This window comes from Pseudochaenichthys georgianus, chromosome 24 (genome assembly GCF_902827115.2).
Source record: "Pseudochaenichthys georgianus chromosome 24, fPseGeo1.2, whole genome shotgun sequence".
Taxonomy (NCBI): Eukaryota; Metazoa; Chordata; class Actinopteri; order Perciformes; family Channichthyidae; genus Pseudochaenichthys; species Pseudochaenichthys georgianus.
Genome location: NC_047526.1, coordinates 8,711,998 through 8,735,510, shown reverse-complemented (window position 1 = coordinate 8,735,510; position 23,513 = coordinate 8,711,998). Strand labels below are relative to the sequence as shown.

Genomic DNA, 23,513 nt, shown 5'->3' with positions numbered 1-23,513 from the left:
GAGGGAGCAAACAGTACATTGTATTTTACAACTGTCTGTTTTCATATAAGAACAATGAAGCATGCAACTGTTCTTGTTTGAATCCTTAAACATCTTAGCAGTATTAAAAGGTCTTGAATTACATGAACAAATTACATTTCTGTCAAGTCAGGTTTGTGTTTGTTGTAGTTTGTGAACACACCACCAAAAAAAGTCAGAATTCAGAATTCAGAAGTCAGAATTCTGACAGTTACCGGTATTTCTGACTTTTTTCTCCCAACGAATTTTTTTTTTTTTGTTCTGAGAAAAAAGTCAGAATTCTGAGATTAAAGTCAGAATTCTGAGAAAAAAGTCAGAATTCTGACTTTAATCTCAGAATTCTGACTTTTTCTCAGAATTCTGACTTTTTTCTCCCAAAAAAAAAATGTTTTTTTGTTCTGAGAAAAAAGTCAGAATTCTGAGATTAAAGTCAGAATTCTGACTTTTTTCCCAGAACAAAAAAAAAAAATATTTTTTAAAATCCTCCCAAAAAAAATATTCATGTGGCCCTAATCCTCGTATAGACGCCAGCCATTGGAATGAATGGTGAAAAAAAACGGGGTTTGTCAAACAGAGCACATGGTGTAGTCCTAAGCGATAGCTGGGGATTCTGGGTAGTGTAGTGTCTTCTGCCATCCTTTGCTATATGTGTTTCTCCGAATCGAAGGGGGAAAATACAAAAGCATTGCACACAATTTAGACCAATCAATGTTGTGTAATTAACAAGGATAATCTGGTGTTTTTTAGTCGATGAGTATAGTGCAGATATCACTGTAAAATCAATCGACAGTAAGAGGAATACTTACTTCCGGGTGTACAATTCTCCGTTATCCAATGGGAATGGACGCTCACATTGCCTTTAAGGGCAGCCGACAGAAACGAATGCCGTGCTTCCATGAGCGTCAAATCCCGCCGCAGATGGGAATACATTGCAATCAGTTGAAAGCTATTTGCGTCCCTTTATGAAGCTGAAGGAGCCTTGGAGCATCACAACTGCACTGCCACTAACCACGCCCCCCCTGTAGAAGAGGGGTGCGTAACACGGCCCGGCACGAGCCTCATTTTACCATGCTTGTTGTGAAAACTAGACGAGAAGAAACAATTCCTCCCAGAGAAATGCATGCGTTCAAGCGTATTATGATGAGTATGATCCAGAATCGGACACGAGGTTTCGGTGGAAGTGCAAATATCTCGGTTGCAGCAGGACCTTTCTGAATGGTTAGTTGACACACTTTTGTCCCTATTTATTTTACGTTAACTCTGTTTGTTGTTACGATGCTTGCTACTTATTCCATTCATATTTTGGCTAATTAGCAAGAATGAAATGTGTAGTTTGTAACTCAAAAACAGCGGTAGGCTACATATATGTGTATCATACAATAAACATGTATTGACTTCTTTATACAGGTGTACATGTGGAAATTGCGCCACAATGCCTTCTGAACGGAGAATGTGTGCTGCATTGAGATACCACAGGTAACATTTTTGATAGCTTCACTAAGTTCTCTGTTTAGAGAATACATTTTTCACATGGCATTCAATATATGTTTATCTCACTAGGCGTCAAGACGGATGCAGGAACTTGAGGACTCGGTGCGTTGTATGGTGGACCATCCTGGATTAGAGCATGTGTGCCTAAATGTGTTCTCCCTGCAGAATGCATTGAATATATACAGAGCTGGATATGGGAGACTACAGATGAGGCAAATACAGCAGTGAGTGGTTTGTTTCTTTTGACTGAATTTCTAAAACGTTTGCTAATATTGTTCATGAAAATAAATACTGGTGTATATGGTTTTATGCAATCTTTCATTTCATTCTGTCATTGTACATGGCGTTACTATTATATTATATACTACACAGCAATGGCATAACACACCCATGTTGATGACAAAAAAAGTCCACACACAACCTTATGCTTTTGAAATCAGCATATACTTTACCCATCCAACATGAATAATCATGACACATTTGATATAAACTGTCGGAACTTTATTGTTAAAAGCAAAGCTTCTTTGAACCCATAAAAATAAAGTAAATGTACTTGTATTTTACAAAAATGACATAGGCTTTTCACTAAATATTCTTTGAAATTATTTCAGGCGTCACAGGTATCTAGCCTACAGAAGTTTTGTGAGCTGGTGCTGGGGCTTCCTTGGACGCAAGATCAGAGTGGTCATTCCGGCCTGCGTTGTCCTCAGGATTCGCAGGGAGTTTCTTGATCCCCAAACGTCTATGTTGGGTTCAGACAGTCAAATTAAACCGTGTAGCATAACCGGCGATGACCTCCTCCCTGTCAGGTTGCTCATATTGGGAACACAGGTCCTCCGGGATGGCTATCTTCAAAAGCTCCTGTGTGAATGGTGCAGGGTCCACAAAGACTTGGTCGAAGATGAGGTCCATCAAGTTGGCAATGTAGCCTGTGCAATGTTAAAAAAAGCAAAACAAATATTTGGTTTAGATTTGTGTATGCATGTGAAAAAACTGAAAGTTCTTTCTACTTTTTTTTCAAATATTGTTTATTTTATCATTTGTTGTGCCAGTTGTGCAATACATACTTCATTTTTTTAAATGTATAAAGTGAATATTACTGGCACTTCAATAGATTTATAAAATAAATTTTTCATGTGCTTGCATCCTAATTTATATGGAAGTCTACTCTTTTACTTCTGCCATTGTTGTTGTAACGCTGCAGTTTTTTTGAAAGAGATTTGAAATGTGAAATATCCAATGTAACGTGTACATTTTGTTGTGTAAATAGTTGTATAATAAATATTTTAAACACTTACGGAATGTGGGGTCAGTCTTTATGGGTTTTGCTCTGCATTCTCCCTTCCTGGCCTTTGGGAACTGCAGTTTATACAGAGGCTTTTCAGTGGATGTAGAGGCTTGTGCACGATCAGCGTTTTCATTGTAGTGCAGCAGGGCTGCAGGTACAGTCTTTATTTTCCGTAATGAGAAAAGAAATGTAAATAATAGCAAAGGATTAGTTCTGTATTTATAGAGCCCTGATGAGAAGACTTCTAGACAAACATGAGGAACTGAAAACGTGACGTGGATCATAAATATATCAGCCATTAAACAACATCTTACATTTCTTTTCACACAATACATCTCCTTGCAGTATCAACACTAATTCGGCTGACTTTTATATTTGATCCAATTGGTAGATAGGCTGTATTTACACCATAAAGGTGCACAGCTGATATAAAGGGACACCTGGTGGTTAAAGCATGTTATTGAATTTCATTATTGTTATTATTAGATATTAATAGGATCCCTATAAAGTATATTACTCGTTATTCTCTACTAATAGTTAATTAAAGACTGTATATAATGACTAATAAACCTTAGAAAATCTTGAAATCTTGAAAGGGATGTGAAAATCCCCAGAATTCTGAGATTAAAGTCAGAATTCTGAGAAAAAAGTCAGAATTCTGACTTTAATCTCAGAATTCTGACTTTTTTCTCAGAATTCTGACTTTTTTCTCCCAAAAAAAAAATGTTTTTTTGTTCTGAGAAAAAAGTCAGAATTCTGAGATTAAAGTCAGAATTCTGACTTTTTTCCCAGAACAAAAAAAAAAAATATTTTTTAAAATCCTCCCAAAAAAAATATTCATGTGGCCCTAATCCTCGTATAGACGCCAGCCATTGGAATGAATGGTGAAAAAAAACGGGGTTTGTCAAACAGAGCACATGGTGTAGTCCTAAGCGATAGCTGGGGATTCTGGGTAGTGTAGTGTCTTCTGCCATCCTTTGCTATATGTGTTTCTCCGAATCGAAGGGGGAAAATACAAAAGCATTGCACACAATTTAAACCAATCAATGTTGTGTAATTAACAAGGATAATCTGGTGTTTTTAGTCGATGAGTATAGTGCAGATATCACTGTAAAATCAATCGACAGTAAGAGGAATACTTACTTCCGGGTGTACAATTCTCCGTTATCCAATGGGAATGGACGCTCACATTGCCTTTAAGGGCAGCCGACAGAAACGAATGCCGTGCTTCCATGAGCGTCAAATCCCGCCGCAGATGGGAATACATTGCAATCAGTTGAAAGCTATTTGCGTCCCTTTATGAAGCTGAAGGAGCCTTGGAGCATCACAACTGCACTGCCACTAACCACGCCCCCCCTGTAGAAGAGGGGTGCGTAACACGGCCCGGCACGAGCCTCATTTTACCATGCTTGTTGTGAAAACTAGACGAGAAGAAACAATTCCTCCCAGAGAAATGCATGCGTTCAAGCGTATTATGATGAGTATGATCCAGAATCGGACACGAGGTTTCGGTGGAAGTGCAAATATCTCGGTTGCAGCAGGACCTTTCTGAATGGTTAGTTGACACACTTTTGTCCCTATTTATTTTACGTTAACTCTGTTTGTTGTTACGATGCTTGCTACTTATTCCATTCATATTTTGGCTAATTAGCAAGAATGAAATGTGTAGTTTGTAACTCAAAAACAGCGGTAGGCTACATATATGTGTATCATACAATAAACATGTATTGACTTCTTTATACAGGTGTACATGTGGAAATTGCGCCACAATGCCTTCTGAACGGAGAATGTGTGCTGCATTGAGATACCACAGGTAACATTTTTGATAGCTTCACTAAGTTCTCTGTTTAGAGAATACATTTTTCACATGGCATTCAATATATGTTTATCTCACTAGGCGTCAAGACGGATGCAGGAACTTGAGGACTCGGTGCGTTGTATGGTGGACCATCCTGGATTAGAGCATGTGTGCCTAAATGTGTTCTCCCTGCAGAATGCATTGAATATATACAGAGCTGGATATGGGAGACTACAGATGAGGCAAATACAGCAGTGAGTGGTTTGTTTCTTTTGACTGAATTTCTAAAACGTTTGCTAATATTGTTCATGAAAATAAATACTGGTGTATATGGTTTTATGCAATCTTTCATTTCATTCTGTCATTGTACATGGCGTTACTATTATATTATATACTACACAGCAATGGCATAACACACCCATGTTGATGACAAAAAAAGTCCACACACAACCTTATGCTTTTGAAATCAGCATATACTTTACCCATCCAACATGAATAATCATGACACATTTGATATAAACTGTCGGAACTTTATTGTTAAAAGCAAAGCTTCTTTGAACCCATAAAAATAAAGTAAATGTACTTGTATTTTACAAAAATGACATAGGCTTTTCACTAAATATTCTTTGAAATTATTTCAGGCGTCACAGGTATCTAGCCTACAGAAGTTTTGTGAGCTGGTGCTGGGGCTTCCTTGGACGCAAGATCAGAGTGGTCATTCCGGCCTGCGTTGTCCTCAGGATTCGCAGGGAGTTTCTTGATCCCCAAACGTCTATGTTGGGTTCAGACAGTCAAATTAAACCGTGTAGCATAACCGGCGATGACCTCCTCCCTGTCAGGTTGCTCATATTGGGAACACAGGTCCTCCGGGATGGCTATCTTCAAAAGCTCCTGTGTGAATGGTGCAGGGTCCACAAAGACTTGGTCGAAGATGAGGTCCATCAAGTTGGCAATGTAGCCTGTGCAATGTTAAAAAAAGCAAAACAAATATTTGGTTTAGATTTGTGTATGCATGTGAAAAAACTGAAAGTTCTTTCTACTTTTTTTTCAAATATTGTTTATTTTATCATTTGTTGTGCCAGTTGTGCAATACATACTTCATTTTTTTAAATGTATAAAGTGAATATTACTGGCACTTCAATAGATTTATAAAATAAATTTTTCATGTGCTTGCATCCTAATTTATATGGAAGTCTACTCTTTTACTTCTGCCATTGTTGTTGTAACGCTGCAGTTTTTTTGAAAGAGATTTGAAATGTGAAATATCCAATGTAACGTGTACATTTTGTTGTGTAAATAGTTGTATAATAAATATTTTAAACACTTACGGAATGTGGGGTCAGTCTTTATGGGTTTTGCTCTGCATTCTCCCTTCCTGGCCTTTGGGAACTGCAGTTTATACAGAGGCTTTCCAGTGGATGTAGAGGCTTGTGCACGATCAGCGTTTTCATTGTAGTGCAGCAGGGCTGCAGGTACAGTCTTTATTTTCCGTAATGAGAAAAGAAATGTAAATAATAGCAAAGGATGTACAAATTGTCACTAATTATAAGTAACTAATAACTATGGTGTATTTTACCTGCACAACATTCCAAGAAATGGAAACACAACATTATTTGGAGCAAAGCGCAGGATGACGCCGTGGAATGCCTCCAAAGATGAAGTCTGGTGGTGGGGGCTGAGTTTGGCCACAGCTTTCAAAATCCTCTTTTTTGAGAGAATTTTCTCCAGCTTGCAAAAGGCTGGCGTTCCTAAGAATTTGAAAATCAAAGTCATATTTGTTATAATTGAAATTGTCATGCAAACACACACATAGTGATATTTCAGTAACTTACGACATGTCTGTTGTTTCTGTAGCATTTCTTATGGATTCTGCTGGATCATAAGTTGCATCCTGGCCTTCGGAAACACCAAAGAAGAGCTTCCCTCAAATGGATCTTCGTATTCCTCTTCAAGGTCTACACGACGGGGCCTCTTTGGTGGTCTCTTTATGGGGGTGGATGTTAAAAATGGCACTGGCGCTTCCAACGGAACATTTAGTGTGCCGACACCAAAGCTTCTGCAGGGAATTTTAGCCTGGACAGCTGTAACATAATTGCATTTGACATTAAAACAAAAAAACAAGATAAAACAAATAGACTTTACAACAATTACAAGCACACAAATTCAAGGCAACAACATCAGAATGTCAAGATTTATCCAAAGAACATTTTAAAAACGTGCTTCTAACCTGTACTTCGACGTGAACCTTGAAGAGTGCTCGAGGAGAGCTGTGTAAGAACAGTACGGTGCTTCGGGTCAGTCTGACATGCAGAATCTACCATCACAGGTAATCTGCAGGTAGGATGTGAGGTGCTGGCCTGTGAAGAAGAAAACATAGTTGGAACAAAATCATCTCAATTTAGTATTCAGGATGAGAAAATACTATTTGGATAATTATAGTCTGAAATCTCAAAAGATGGGGCTTAAAACTGTCTATTTAGCAAAGCTCTTTGCTACGCCTTTTCCAATCTGAGTTAGTTTGGAACCGCAACGTGCATGCTGTGTTTCTGACAGGATACAGATGATGTGTTGGAGAGGGGCTGAGCTCAGTAGACTGACTGTAATGAGTGCTAGCTGCTAATTAGCCTGTTGCTGGAGGTAAGGCCCCGTCGTCAACAACAACAACAACAAACCAACGGTGCTTTAGCTCGGTTTTACTCGTGGCGTGTCTCCCCCTTGGACACATACACACACTATTGTATCCTAACAGTCGTGCACACACACACACACACACACACACACACACACACACACACACACACACACACACACACACACACACACACACACACACACACACACACACACACACACACACACACACACACACACACGGATCCAACCCTTCTATTTTTCCTACTGCAGAGAATTCCTAGCGATCAAAGACGCCCACACCTCCAGCGACATCAACAGTAAAAGGGGCCTCCTGTACTCATTCAAGAACGTGGTCTCTGTTCAGGCTCCAGAATTCCACGACTACGAGCAAAAGGTGAGTCAGCTGGTTTCATGTTTGATTATATCACCTCCTCCTGATAGTTTCTTCTCTGTGTATTAACCCCTCTGTGTGTGTTCCGTGTTTTTACAGGACGCTCACGAGTTCATCATATCAGTCCTGAACCAGATGAGGAATCTGTCCCCACTCCTGCAGGACATGGCAACCTGCATGGGACAAACATACACCTGCCCTGTGGAACGCAACATGGTGTTCCAGATGGAGAACATCAGGACATGCAAGAGGTAAAACCATACAGACAAATATCACAAAGACGTTTTCCCCCTAAGACACGCCCTGGTCCGGTTAAGCAGGTGGTTGTGTCTTGACCTCTGTGGCTGTATTTTTACACAAGTTGTTCCTTTAATATGCAGATGCGGAAATCAGTCGAGAAGAGACGAAGTGTTCACAAACCTGTCCCTGGATCTGTTTCCTGGAGTCTCGGTGGAAGAGATGCTTCAGGAATACCAAGAGGTAAGACTCGCCTGTCAAATCCTCACAGCCTGAACACACACGTTGTGTTATTTTGTAATGTGTAACACTGTTGTGTTGTGCCTATCCTGTAGGAGACCAAGTTGGAATACAAGTGCGAGTGCGGAGGAAGAACATCTGGCCAGAGATCAACTTTTAAGACCATGCCAAAGTGAGTGACAACTGCGCCACACTAACCCAAAGAAATGATTTCAGTTCATGATAGAAAACCGATTAAAAAACATAGTGATCGATCCTTAACCATCTTTTTTTTTTTTTCTGCAGAGTGCTCATCTTGCACCTGAAGCGTTTCTGGTTCACTTCCGACTACAGGATGGAGAAGTTACACTACGCCATCAAGCTGCAGAATAACCTGCAGGTGTCTGGCAACGAGGTAAAAAAACAAAAGTCACCTGAACACAAACAGAAGCATCAGGCCAACTGGGAAGTGAATACATGTGTTTTGCTGCTGTTATGTGTGTGTGAAACTAACGCTGTGTTTCTTTCCCAGGTTGACACTTGCTACAGTCTGGTCAGCACCGTCAGTCATCTAGGCGACAGTGGAGAAGGAGGTAAAATAATCAAACACTGTAGGCTGAATGGGACCTTCAGTTTAGTCATTAGAAACAAGAATTTCTGTACAACTTGGGAAATACAAAAGCAAATACTGTATTTAATGTCTGGTATCACTTAAAGCGGCAACTCAATGTTTGAACAAAGATCTCTCTCTTTCTCTCTATCTCTTTAGGACACTACATCTGTGACAGCGTTCATCCCGACGACAGTCCAGACAAGCCAACCGACAGGTGGCTCACCTTCAACGACTTGGAAGTCTTTAAAACAACAGGAGTATCTGTGTGTAAGCAGCAGAAGGAGTCGGCCTACATCCTGTTTTACAAAAAACAGGTAAGAAGACAGCACTGATCACAACCTACACTAAGGTCCAGGAGATAGAACCCACCAGTGTATTTACTCTGAGTGTTTCTGTATTCTCAGGAATAGGAGGTGGTCCAGCAGGAGTGCCAGCGCCCACAGATCTAACGTGGGGCGGCAGAACAGGTGCAGACAGATCGGCGTCTTATGGATGTCCACCGAAGGGGGTTTGCAGTACCTCGTGGATTGGGAGGGATATGGTCCTGAGGAGCGTTCAGCCTCCCCCGTCGTCAGATTCTGGACCCTAGGGAGGGATTTCCACGCCTCTAACCCGAACAGGACACAGTTGGGCGCTAGGTGGAGCTCATAGAAAGGGGGGGTGGGGGGTGTACTGGAGTCTGAGCTGAAATAACGAGGTAAGACACAATCAATGATCATCCTGTGTATACTGTCTGGCGTCTTCTGGATGTTCGCTGTCGGGCCGCAGTTTGCAGTATCTCGTGAATTGGGAGGATATAATAATAATCATTATAATACTACATGACACTTATATAGCACTTCTCTAGAAACTATATGGATATGGTTCTGAGGAGCGTTGGACGTGGGCGCCATGAGGCTAATAATAACCAGTTAATAATAACTGGCTTGATGTCTAAACCGACGAGCAGGTTCTACGATATGGGAGTGTGGGTGAGTCTTTATAGGAGTCTGGATAGCAGAAAGGGGTTCAGCTGGTAGGAGGCTGCTCTGACTCCAGCACATCTGCAGAGAACCAAAGATAGGGAGAACCACTCAAGGAGTGGCATTGATAACCCAGGGTAGTGAGTCAAAAGTAGGTCAACAGAGTGGATGTACTGTAACAGTATCCCCCCCAATCTAAGGGGGCATCCTAGCGCCCAACCGGGTCCTGTTCGGGTTAGGGGTGTGGAAATTACTTATGAGGGTGGGGTCCAAAATCTGACGACGGGCCAGCCAGCAACGCTCCTCAGAACCAGGGTTTATGACATGGTCAACCTTGAAAGGACCAATGAAGCGGGGTGCTAGCTTACTTGACTCTACCCTTAGGTATAGTACTTAAGTAGAAAGCCATACCTTTTGGCCTGGGGTGTAGACTGGGGCTGGGCCCTGATGGAGGCACGAATGAGGGCAGCTCTGTCAGCATAGTTGGCCGCCAGAAACGCTGGCGGAGGAAGGTGTGTGTTTTTGTGTACAACAGGACGTTCATGAATTCCTGGCCTCATTCCTGGACCAGATGAGGAGCCTGCCCCAAACTACACGACATGCTTGCATGGAAAAACCCTAGACCTGCCCTGTGGAACGCAACCTGGTATTTAAGATGGAGAACGTCAGAACATTCAAGAGGTAAAATCATACAGGAAAAAAAATCACAAAAACATTCCCCATAAGAAAAGCACTGGTCTGGTTAAGCAGGAGGTTGTGTCTTGACCTCTGTGGTTGTATTTAACACGTGTCATTTCTTTAATGTGCAGATGTGGGTACCAGTCAAAAAGCCAGGAAGTGTTCACCAACCTGTCCCTGGATCTATTTCCTGGAGGCTCGTTGAAAAGAGTCGGCCCACATCCTGCTTTACAAAAAACAGGTAAGAAGATAGCACAGATCACAACCTACACTAAGGTCCAGGAGATAGAACCCATCAGTGTATTTACTATGAGTGTTTCTTTATTCTCAGGAATAGGAGGTGGTCCAGGAGTGTCAGCGCCCACAGGAGGATGCCCCCCCCCCCTCTGGGGTTTAACAAAAATTTAAATTAAAATTAAACACCATCTCTCTGCATGGAGCATATTGCTTTTTTAGTTAGGGGAAGCAAAATATAGCACTGGTGTTGCTACAGATAGTTAGCCACGCATTCTTGCTAAACCAGCTCCGTGAACAAGAGCATGTATACTGCCTACCTCTGTCCTTAACTCCTGCCTATAGCCGCGTTCACACTGCGGTACTTTTCCCACAAAGGTTCATGCGAACTCTTTAGTTCGCATGAACTAAGTACAGATCGCGTTCACACCAGAAAAAGTCCCTGAGGGAGGATTAGGAAAATGAAGCCGCTGACGTCACTTCTTCTTCTTCTGCTTTGGGTTTACTGGCAGGCCGCAACCCACTTCACGGCGTATACTGCCGCCCAAAGTCCCCGGCCGGAAGTCCCCGGAGTTGGGGACTGGCTTCAGTAGAAGCTGCTGGGACTCCCAGCAGCTTCTACTGAAGCCTTCCGAGTAAATCGCCAGAACGCCGACACCTCCTCATCTCCACCGCTCCCATGTTTTATTTTGTGTTGCCATAAGTTAGTCTCTCTGTGTTTCTGCGCTGGGCTAATGCTAATGCTAATAATGCTAATGCGAGGATAATAAAATGGCGGCTTCACAAAACTTGTTGGGAGTTTTACGGGGCGTGGTTTGCAATTCGCCCAACCAATCAGAAATATAGCTCTTTTCTCAAAAAAGAGCCGCTCGAAAGTCTCTGCTCTCTAGCAGGGACTTTCGAGGGGGTAAAAAGGTTCGCATGAACTACTTTTAGTACCGGCTCTTTTTGGTGTGAACGCGATCATGAACTAAGTTCGCATGAACCTTTGTGGGAAAAGTACCGCAGTGTGAACGCGGCTATTGTCAGGCTGATCAGGTCCGAGCTCTTTTACTCTCAGCTTTCCCTCCAGTGTCCTCCTCTCAAAGGGTGTTTCTTTCAGTGATTAAACATAATTTTCCTTCTCCATATTCACTATCTAGTTTTGTCAGGGTTGCCAACTTTGGGTACCTGGCTGGAGTGAGATTTTGATATCATGGGTTTAATTACACATATGCGTACGAAATGACTGCTATCGTGTCAGCAGCGGGACCTTAGCATATATATAGGATATATATACAATATATACAAATACACAATATTGGACACAGACTATAAAGGGCACAAAGTTTCATTCACTAATGAAAGTCAAACACATGTTTGTTTCCACTATTTTATTGTGTGCCTGATAAGCAATTAATTGACTTATATAAATAAAAATGTACTCGATAAATTGCCATTTACATGAGGATGTGACTAGCAGTTTGAAATGATGTACTTGAATTATTATTATATATTATCATTATGTCAGGGGTCTAAAATGGTCATACAACGGTGCCGACAATATTATTGTTTATCGCAATAATTTCCGGGAAAATGTATCCAACAAAATTAATTATCGTGAGAGGCCTATACATGAAACACACACACAAACAAATCTACAGACTTACTCCAAACTGCCAAACATATTAATTAACACACTCTATTTTGGCCTAGTAGAACAATAAGCAGCAGACTTTTACTTTTTTATCATTTCTACTGGTTCTTAAATCTGCGCTTGCGCAATACATCGGCAGTTGCGAGAGAGTATTTTTGTTGGGTAATCTATGGTAGGGCTAACCCATACAGTGGTGGGGCTCAAGTCAGTATTTGCAATGTAATTACATACACGCTCCCATTGACAGTGAAACGCCACGCGTGAGGTTTAGATTATTACCTCAATCCAAATTGAACTGTATGAAATAAAAAGGCACATTTGTCTTGTAGTAAATAAAAAGGGCGACCTGGAGCCAATCCTGCAATTTCCCCACAGGTGAAAGAGTTGACATGCTGAAAACCCAACCCCTGCAGGGGGTCTGGGGGGATTCTCCCCCACGTGATTTTCTGAAATACTAACATAACATACACAATCTGGTTCTCTCTTGAGAAGAAAAATAAATACATCTATTACTACACGACATATTTAAACAAATGAATGTCATTTTAGTTTTGTTTGTTTGTTCTGAAAGCTGAACCTGCTGCTCCTAACAGAGAGAAGAGGCTGTGTGAATTACTTTACATTGTGGATAAGGGTGGATAGCCCCCATTGTTCTGTGTGTCAAAATGAAAGACAGCCCACACACCGATCAATCATAAAACCGTGGGATCTTATTTCATTACGTGTTGATTTCTATCAACACGTAATGTTGTATCGATGTATATAGAGATGTACTACAGCAAAAGTATTCTCCGTCGGGACTTCCTGCAACAACACCATGCCGTTATCTTGATTCTGATTGGCCAGAAGACATTATCAAAGATGTTCTATTGAGAAGACGATCACTACCTGACAAAAGTTTTCAAAACCGTTTCTAGTCTTCGGTATTCTTGTTTTTGGCGTGAGAATAGTTTGGGCAGCGTGAGAGCGTGAGATTGAGGCTGCGGCCCCACGAGGACGAAAACGGCTAAACGCATAGGATTAACGCAAACGCAATCGCAAACGGCTTCCGTCCACATGCAATAATTATCCGGATAGTGTCTGCCCACACGAGACCGCTCCGTTTAGCTCCAACCGCTGGAGAAGCTGCAGTACATATGCAGGAGCCTCTACGTGGCGCTGTAACTTCCTCCACAAAAGCAGCGAAGAAGCATGGTTGTCATGGTTGCCCTTCTGTTTATTCTCCGCGGTGGGGGCCGAGGGAACCGGGCAGCGTTTTTCGCCAGTCAGCGTGTATTAAAGTTTAAATATTCCGGACAAAATTATAAAAGTGCCGGTCAAAGGTCTTCTTTGTTATTTATTGAGCTTTAAAACAAATGAATAACGACTCTATATAATATAATGATAAAATACACGGAGCCTCTCTTTTTCCTCCCTCTCTTCGGACAGCGCCAGTGTCTGTCTCATGCAGCAGCTCATCCAGTAATGAGTGACCCGGCCGACAGTAAAAATAAACATATTTATAACTAGTTTAGGGAGTTTGAGAGGTAATTAAAATAGCTAAGGGTGATGATCTGACTTGAAGTGTGTGTTTTGCTGCAGCGGGAGGAGCTGCAGGTGAGCAGAGCTGCGTGTCTCCGCCCTGTCAGATTAGACTTCACTCGCGAGAGAAAGATAAATAATCTGAATTCAGGGTGCAGTTTACTTTGACGTGGGGGTGAGCAGCAGAGGTGGGGAGAGGCGGGGCTATTGCCTCATCATTGTTGCTGTAGATGTTGCACAAACAACTGTAGCATGGTCAATAGCGTCCGGAGCACGATAGCAACTCTGCGATCCGCCATTGTTGTTGTTGTTGGTGGCGAAACACTTCAGCACTGGCGCGGGGTAAGCGGAGGTGAGCAGAAGAGGTGGGGAGAGGCGGGGCTATTGCGCAATCACTATCAGTGATCTGAAAATGTCCGTATAGAGCGCACACACGGAGCTGTTTGACCCCCCAGAGAGTGGCGTATGCATTTCTATCCACCTTGGGACCCGTTGTCGTTTCCTCAGTCGTTTAGTGCCATATTCGGTCATCCTCGTGTGGCCGAACGGTCTATATGACACTAAACAGTAACGCAAACGACCGAATTCGTCCTCGTGGGGCCGCAGCCTGAGAGTGAAAGCGTGTGTCACACGCCAGATGCGTGAGAGTTGGCAACCCTGAGTTTTGTTTACTCCGTCTCCGTCTAACTCGCTCTCATTCAAACGTCAATCACTCACTCTGGGCTCCTGTTGCCCCCTAGTTGTTGGCGGTGTCAACAGCTGCTTTGGGCGCAGTTTGGTGATATGTTAACAAAGGTGTAACGTTTTGCCTGTCAATCAATCAATCAATGTTTATTTATATAGCCCAATATCACAAAGTTACATTTGTCTCAGTGGTCTTCACAGTTTGTACGACACCCTCTGTCCTTAGACCCTCACATCGTACAAGGAAAAACTTCCGGAGAAAACCCACAGTTTAAAGGGGAAAAAAAACAAAAAACATTCCAAGGATGTGTTTTGGACGTTGTTGGGGTGGTAACACATTAAAGATGTTCTTTATAAAACATTCCCTCAATGTTACATGATAACAAATGAAGAACATTCTCCAAGAAACATTCTGAAAATGTTTTCAGGATGTTATTCTTTTTTTATAAAACGTTCCTGTGATTAACACGGTCATGGTCAATGTCAGATTTATTTCTAGAGTGCTTTAAAAACAAACGTGTTGCTTTTGTTTGAAAAGGATGCTTAAAAAAAATCACCATATTTTGCTTTTGAAAAAAAGAAACAAGCACGTAATTCATGATAAGCTGTAAGCAGATATTGCATGTTTGCGGTGTCATGAGTTCCCAGCTAGACATTTTTGTTACCATTCATTGTTCTAGGAATGTTTTCAGCGGGACGTTTTATTTTGGTTCCCGGAATGTTCTTCTGAAAGGTAGGATAACGTTCGTTAAAAACATTCTTGACATTTTTGGTTATAACTTTCTTAAGATGTATGAGCACATTGAGACAATGAATAGGACGTATAAAAACGAATTTGCATGGCAATATTCACTCACACAGACGTGGATTCTAAAAGTACAATATGTAATCAAAAAGCATTTTAATGGCAAACTATCCTGCAATTTAGGACTTTACAGAGAGGGTTATTTGTGAATATATGACCCGGCCACCGGAGCATTTGCAATCAACGGGAGCATCAGCCCATATGCCGCAAATTGTTGTTTCTTACACGACCACTAGAGGTGCTAAACGTTAAAACGGGACTATAGGTCGTAATAAGCTGCTGAACAATCGACCAATTTGGTAGTTTTTTGGAGGACAAGCTGTTATTTTTGCATCAGTGGTAAAATCAATTTAGGAAAGCCTTTGGTTGTCTTGCTGACATGACTAAATGCAATCAAAGGTTTATTTTGTAACATAAATAAATTCAGTTTTTTTCAAGCAGAACACTTCCATTTAAAAATGAACATATATCAGAGCCTGAGTTTTATCAGAAACATAACGGATAACAATTAACTGTTGCATTGTTTGTCCTTTTGCTCAACTGTGAGCGAACGCACATCTATAGAGATCTGCTTGCAGAGTAGCTTTCAGTCTCATCCAGTCCACTGGGGAGAATAGTAATGAGTCTGATAATTGAGGTATTGATAGTTGGAGAGTGAGTGGCGACATTGATAAGTGTGTGACTGAAGGTCTTGTGTCCGATGGTGAGGATGGTTGGCAGACAGACAATCGATTCACATCGACCCGCTGCTCTACACCTCATACGCCACATTTATTCTCGTCTTAAATATCCTTCTCTTTTTGTCTCTGCTCTCTATTTTCCTTCCTTTAGTTTCTTCCTGCTAGTGTAGCAGACTTCGGCTGGTATCTTGTATTTGTGAATCAACACAAAAGAGCTGCATTTAGAACATTGAACAGCTGAGTGTAACAGAGCAGAGAAGAACAGAGCGAAAAACAGAACACCACATGATCCAACACAAGGTTATGTAAGAATCCTTATCTAATACTACAACACATACACACACCCGGGGTATTGTCTCATAACATACGTAACAGAGTGCAGCACAAGGACAATGCCATAGAGAAAAAGGGAGGAAAAGGGGAGAGGAGATGCCAGGGTGCACTGGCCCAGAATCAAACGTCTCTCTGGCCAGCTCACAGGACATCACTGCCGACTGAACTCCGACTGTGTGCTCTCTCAATCTCCCATATGTGCATATGAGAGAATATACAATTGCACATAAACGTTTGTGAGTGAACAGCTGAGATTGTCCTGCTGCATGACTGGGGATGAAATGTCAAGTGAGAATGGTAATAAAAAAAGCTCTTAATCAACACAGGGCATATAAGTTTGTCTTATTTTACAACCAAAGCTTCTAATAAAGTTTGTGAATGAAGCTTTGAATGTCTGTCATCATATTATGATGTTGTCATCACTCCATGTAAATAAAACACAAAATCTTCTATTTGAATGTGACATTTTATTTATTTTTAGTTTTTTAAAGGCTAAACTCCAACAACGTCTGATGTCTGATTTGTTAGATACAAACATTATTTGCATTTTGGAAATTATTACTTCTATCTCTTTTCAATAAATAGTATATGTGGAGGAAACTTGTGTGTAGCAATGCAGTGGGAGTCACCGACTCATGAAGGAGACACGGGCCGAGCAGGAGTTCTGATGTCAAACACTGAGATTTAATACAAGCATCGGCCGGAGAAATTCACATCACAAGTCACAGTCAAAGGTTCTGACTGCACGGGTGGGTTGCCATGTCAAATCCGATCAGCCTCGCTTCTTGGTAGACCTTTTAACTAGTTTACAGAGAGTCAAGTCCACATATTGGGGATGGGCGTAAACCATGGCGTAAACACATCTGCAGACACAGGAGATGTCTCTCCCATCTCTGGAGCTTAGAAACTAGCGTTCTCACACTCGCAAACCCTCCCTATGCCCTGTAGGTCAAGCTGTCAAACCTAGTATCAACATACGACTGCATCAACACATTCCTTACGGGAGAGTAGAAGCAGGGATGGTCGTACATGTCAACACACAAAATAAAGTTAAATGTCTAAGGAGTAAAGACAAAACAGTAAACATGTATATAACAGTATATACATTTTGGATTTCAGAACTCTTTGGAGTTTTTGGAAATGCTGCAACCACTGGGATCTAGACCTATAAATAGGAGGATAATATTCGTTTAGCCTAATATTCATCTGCAATTGTGAAGAAATTCAGGGTTCAAACTGAATAATCAGACATGAAAAATGTAATGCATTTAAATTAGGGCCGGGACTTTAACGCGTTAATTAAGATTAATTAATTACACAAAAATTAACGCATTTTAATCGCACTTTAATCGCACTTATTTTTGCACAGCGGAACGTTTCTCACTGGATGAGTTTCACGCGTACCGATTATACTGGAGCACCAACTAACGTTCATGACTTCAGCATGGGACTTCAAACAACAACAAACCACGGTGAACAATAGTCAAACATGAACGAACAAGCTGATGAGACCGCTTTGGTCGGCCCCGTGGATGGGACATTTTTGTTTTAAAAAACGGACGGATGGAAGCGTCGACAAGAGCACGGTTGTGTGCAAATTATGCAAAAAAGAATTTGCATATCACCGCAGCACATCAAGCCTAAAGTATCACCTAAATGCAAAGCATGTAGCAGCTAGCGTGGACGTTAGCCCGACTCCGAGTGCAAGGAACCACACCCTGACCCAACCCACACTCAACCCGATGACTGGTTTCAGGGCCAGGATAAGTAAGTCCACGTCTGAGAAAATAACCAGCTCACTGGACTGCACTCAGGGCTCGACATTAAGGACTGCCCGATGGCCCGGGGCCATCTAGTATTTAGCTCGGGCAATGAAGCCTCACCTGCTGGTTGCCCGATCGGGCAATCTATTATGCCAGTATCATGCAGCTCGTGGATCCAGTAATGAGTGACCCGACAGTAAAACTAAACATATCTATAACTAGTTTAGTCAGTTTGAGAGGTAATTAAAATAGCTACGTGTGATATTCTAACCTGAAGTGTGTGTTTTGTTCCGCTCACCGCTGCATGTGGTTATGCAGAGCTGCGTGTCGAGTGTCGACTCGTCAGCAGCAGCTGATCTCTCTCTCCCGTCAGATTAGACTTCACTCGCGTTTATGTCCATATCGATCAGATCCAGCTAGTTCTAGCTAATGATATGACTACCTGCTTATTAAAAGACAACTACACAATAAGTGTCGCTATGCAACTGGATGAGGCCACAAAGTATAGCGCAGCATTATGCATTTGTTTACATGCCCACCGGAACCCCGAGGCATTACCAACAGATCAACGCACAATCAACCCATACAGGACATCTCTTTCTCCACATTAAGTGTTAGACATTAGAGTTGACTATTCTTGTCTGTCACATACTCTTCTTGTCTGTCACATAAGTGGCGCAACTGAAGCGGTATTGCTCTAAAGGGAAATTATTTTTGACCGAAGTGCTTCGCGGATGCGCTCGGCTCCTCTCGACTGCTGCTCGGGTCTGCTCGGTCAGCTTCCGGATGAGGAGGCATTCGTTCGACCAACTTACAGTCGTTAACATTACAAACATTTTTAACAGGGGCCATAATAGTGTAAATAATGTTTGTTTTGGCAGTTATAACTGAATGTAATGTTTTCTACTTTTTTCCATCTGGGAAGGCATTTGCCTTCATCAGATAGAAAGTGTTTTGACCAACAACTTAAGTGTTTCTTAGCTATGCAGGAAGCAAGCAAACACAAACAAGAACAAACAAACAAGTGAAATGAAGAATAAAATTGAAATTGTACAATATAATATTGTGGTGGTTCATCTTATAATTCAGTCTAGAGAATGCACCAGACAGCATCTAAGACCTGCAAAAATCAAAATGTTCTAGGGAGACGGAGGCCCCCCAAACCCTTCGTGCCATTTCGTCCGTGTGCATTTTTCAGGGCAATCTCTATTGGGCTCAGGGCCATCTGTAAATTAGCTTAGATGGCCCACAGGGCCATCTCCCAAAATCCTTAATGTCATGCACTTGGACTGTAGACCACTTGGAGTAAAATCCATGTGAAAATTGCTTCTCACTGTTCTCAGGTCAAATATGTATATTTGATTAAAAATGCGATTAATTTCGATTAATTAATTACAAAGCCTCTAATTAATTAGATTAATTTTTTTAATCGAGTCCCAGCTCTAGTTTTTATAGATGAATTAACTTGGCACTATGAACACTAAAATAGTTCTGATTCAGAGAACTTATTTCCCTGGCCCCATATGGATGAAGAAGATACTCGGCAGTAAAACCTTCTTGGCTTCATGCACCACGGAGAAACTTGAATAGGAATAAATGGATCTCTGCCTGAAACGCTGCGTCCATTTCTTCACACACTTCAGTGGTTAAGAGTCTTGGCATGCTAACATTCAATTAAATCACAGAGTGCTGATAAGCTGGTGGGTTCTGCTTTGCAGGAAGTTGTTAAACTTGATCCTGAGGGGTTCCTTAATGTGCGTGCCAATTTAATGGCAATCTATTCAGACTCAAACAAAAATGGCACAAAACAGTCATCATTGGGGTGCGATACATCTGTTATAAATGTAGTGCCTATTCGTGGATTAGTGGATATGGAGCTCTACAGTTTGTACATTGACACTATGATCACTGGTGGCACTAAAGCTAAAGTCAAGGGATCAACAAAGTCATTCTCTGGGGACCATGAATATCTGGCATAAATGGTATGACAATACATGACAAGAGTTGATATATTGATAATAATATGTTGAATTATTTCCGTATGGACCCGAATGTTTGATTGCCCATTTCTAGAGCTGTATGGCTAATCATTTTGTTAATAATTGCAGAGGAACGAAAATAATAAATCAAGATGAGTAAGCAAATGTCTTTTCTATAGGGCTGCAACAAATATTTTGAAGCTTCAAAGCTTATTTCATTGACATCATTTAACATTTAAACATGTGCTGCTGGCATCATAAGCATCTCTTTCTGACGTTAAGCATATAGTACATAACGTAATTGACACTAAAGTTGAAATTCTAATGTCTTCCACCCTTTAATGCACCTCATTGCTTGCGGGTACACATTGAACCCGCTAAACAAGTGTGGTAGAATTGTCATTGTAAGAATATTAGTACGATAACATTTGGCTAAAAACACGTTAAAATCCAATAAGAAGTGGATCTACACGGTAACAGTACGGGCTGGAATCCAATCCGCCTATACCCTGTACTTAAGAAGTATGCTCTGTGTCTTGTTTGCTAACGTTACACCGCCTTCACTTCCCTCAACTTTTCCTCCCTTTTACTTCCCTTCCTCTCCTGTGTTGTGCTCTCCACCTCTTTCCTCTCTTTCACTCGCCTCCTCTGTCTTTTCCCTCCTCTTCATCGTGTATTTCCCCCCAGGGTACAGATCAACGCTCCTCTCCCCTATAGTTCCACTTCCCCTTTAATCTCACTCTCCGTCTCCTCTTCTTCAGAACTCCCTTTCATCCTCCCCTGTATCTTCAACGTGACAGGCGTTCCCAGTAGGTGCGTGTAGGGTCAGTGAGGGCGCAGTCACGCTTATCACACATGACTGGCAACATTACTCATGACACATGATCTGCTCTTGCCATGTGCTCGGCATGCATGTTGTATCAGTGTGGCTCTTCACATGTGTGTGTGTTCCTCCAGAAATCACACACGAAGCTCTTTTGTCTTTTGAAAGTGTGTGTACATCGGGCTCTGGCGTGCATGCAAATGTTTCACCTCAGCAGATCGAAAGCTAGATTAGCTCCCACTGCCTTGCACCTGCCTGTTGCTATGGAGACTGGGTATCCTCTGCGTCACCTGTGCCCATGTTTGGTCTATAGCTTCCTGCTCCTTTCTATCAGCTTCCCTCTCTCTTGTCCTAATGTAGTTCAAACCCGGCACGCTAAAACAGACACACACACACACACACACACACACACACAACACACACACACACACACACACACACACACACACACACACACACACACACACACACACACACACACACACACGTACAGAGAGAAACCACAGCTCTGAGCTCTTCTGTTAACCCAATGAATTAATAATAGCATGCACATTATATTCCATGCATACTGTACACACACCTCACCGCTATCATACACACCTTATTAACACAGACATGCATTGGAAACACATGCATCCGAAGAAATGGAGCTAGTTATGTTACTATCTCTTGTTTGAAACAGAATTAGCTTAACTTTGATTAACGTTTTTTTAAAGGTTCAAGCAGATGTGCTGCTCTTAATGAATCAGCCATTGGGAATAGTTTGGCTCACACCAAAGCAGTGACTACTCGTCATCAAAGGGAGTGTGAATAGAGACACATATGGGCAGCAGCAGTGTGTCATGTGACCAGCTGCACTCCCTGACTGGCATTATAAAACTCTGAAAGTAAGGAGGCAACCACATTCCTTTTTTTATTCCACAGTTCATTTTGGTCATGTTATAATTAATACAATTAATACATTGTTGTTTTGGATTGTTGTTCTTTTTTGGATGAAATCCTCCATCAGTCGCTTTTCTCACAATGTGCTGTAAATAAAAGCCGTATCTTTGATGGAAACCAGCAGCCGCAACCTGCCGACAACAACTTACCAATTTATCAAGCATAGTGGTGTTAACCCTTCCAATTTAAATGTGTTGGTCGATAGGCACTGTTGTGCGACCAACAAAAACAAAGAATGGGCCATGGGAATACGTTTCATTAGTTTCTTAATCTACAAAGGAGGGGTAAGGTGTCCACGTAAAGGGCCCGCCCTATTATGCTCATCTGCAGGTTCATAATTGTATATTGTGCCTCTACTGTGACATGTTGCATGCTTTAATGTTTACAAATCTGCAGCACCTTTTTTTACCCTCTGTCTGAAACCAGAACCCAGTCTGATTTAATTGGTTAGCTGGCCGGCTCTTTTATGATTGGTCAACCGTTTAGAGATGTCCCGCCCCTTAGCCTATTAGTGTGTGTGGGAGAGAAACTCCCTCTGGAGGGAATTTGGGGATTTTAGCCTTTGCAGACAAACCTATATACTGTAACACACTGCACGGAAAGAGACAATCAAAATAAGCATAATATGGCCTTTTTAATGTTTATATTAAAAAAGTATTGCTGAACTTCAAACACAAACCATTATATATACAGTGAATACCACTTGCAACATGACATTTGGGAGTATATATAAATATGCTGGCCATATTTTTTAATTATTTAAAGGTGAAGGCAATTCCAAGGACCAGAGAAACAAAACGAAGACAAATAACAGTCAATGGATCTTTACAACTTGCCATCGATCACTGTTATTAGGCAAGTTGTCAAGAGAAAACATTCCAATGCCTATGCCTCTGTCAAAAGCATCTCTCTGTAAGGAGATTTATATTTAGTGCATACTGTATTCATTCGGATGCAAAACAGCTGACGAATGACCGGTGAAAGCTGATAGACATTGACGGCTGCTCCTGTTGCTATAAGCAATCCCAAAGATGGCAGTGCCGATCCAGAATGCAAAGCAGTCCCTGTTCCATTTCTAATAGTGATTAATCGGATCAAATCAGTGTATCCCTACTGTAGAACTAGCACACCCTGCAAATACATCATTTAAATTGCCCTGCTGTTAAACTCAAGAAGAAGAAGTTTAATGCAATCGTGTCTCCAGACGCTGATGCAGCTATTGAGAAAAAGTGTTGTTCTTGGCTAGCTTGCAGTGTCTGCACATGGCAAGACTTTGACACAACTTCACCAGAGGTTGGCAGATTATTGTTGGCCAGGGATCAGACAGCAGAGTCCCGTCTGGGGGGAAACGAGGATGAGGACAGAAAGAGACAAGCAAAGACAGACAGATGAGACTCCAGTGAGAATGAAAGCAGAGGAGAGAGGGGATGGGGTCTATCCATGTGTAGCAGGAGGACAACAAAACTCCACTGCAGTGAAACACCCTCGACCAGGCTGACCCTCCTCCCCCTCCTCCCCTTTCCTCTCCCCTCTCCTCATCGATTCAGTGGTGCAGCAGCGGCACCGGCATAACAAATTTCTGGCAAAAGAAATCTCCTCAACTTCAGGCTCTGCAGTGGCTTTTGGAAAACACCCCTTTTTCCCCTCCTGCATCCACACCTCACACCCATCCCAACCACCCTCACAGCCCCCTCTTTTTCCTACATTTCGAAAATGGGTATCCCCTCCCTGACACCCCTTGTTTGATATTTAATGACGCAGCCACATTTTCAGAATACACGTCT

General features: G+C 41.8%; 1 protein-coding gene and 3 long non-coding RNA genes across 4 annotated transcripts; 3 read left to right on the top strand and 1 right to left on the bottom strand.

Moving 5' to 3' along the window:
* Positions 1–1,074: 1,074 nt before the first annotated feature.
* On the top strand, positions 1,075–2,198 carry LOC117439481 (uncharacterized). Its single transcript, XR_004551162.2, has 4 exons — positions 1,075–1,236; positions 1,426–1,494; positions 1,579–1,733; positions 2,121–2,198. It is a non-coding gene; the product is annotated as an uncharacterized lncRNA (long non-coding RNA).
* A 1,992-nt stretch (positions 2,199–4,190) lies between these two features.
* Positions 4,191–5,551, top strand: LOC117439479 (uncharacterized). The gene is made up of 4 exons (XR_004551161.2): positions 4,191–4,352; positions 4,542–4,610; positions 4,695–4,849; positions 5,237–5,551. It is a non-coding gene; the product is annotated as an uncharacterized lncRNA (long non-coding RNA).
* A 410-nt stretch (positions 5,552–5,961) lies between these two features.
* LOC117439753 (uncharacterized) lies at positions 5,962–6,479 on the bottom strand. The gene is made up of 3 exons (XR_004551186.2): positions 6,428–6,479; positions 6,172–6,343; positions 5,962–6,074 (listed from the first exon to the last, which is right to left on the bottom strand). It is a non-coding gene; the product is annotated as an uncharacterized lncRNA (long non-coding RNA).
* A 421-nt stretch (positions 6,480–6,900) lies between these two features.
* LOC117440273 (ubiquitin carboxyl-terminal hydrolase 37-like) lies at positions 6,901–9,270 on the top strand. Its single transcript, XM_034076576.2, has 9 exons — positions 6,901–6,932; positions 7,500–7,623; positions 7,720–7,871; positions 8,001–8,100; positions 8,193–8,269; positions 8,383–8,491; positions 8,609–8,669; positions 8,846–9,003; positions 9,094–9,270. Exons 1-9 carry the CDS (start codon positions 6,901–6,903, stop codon positions 9,097–9,099), a joined length of 819 nt encoding a protein of 272 aa, XP_033932467.1. The 3' UTR covers positions 9,100–9,270.
* The last annotated feature ends 14,243 nt before the right edge of the window (positions 9,271–23,513 follow it).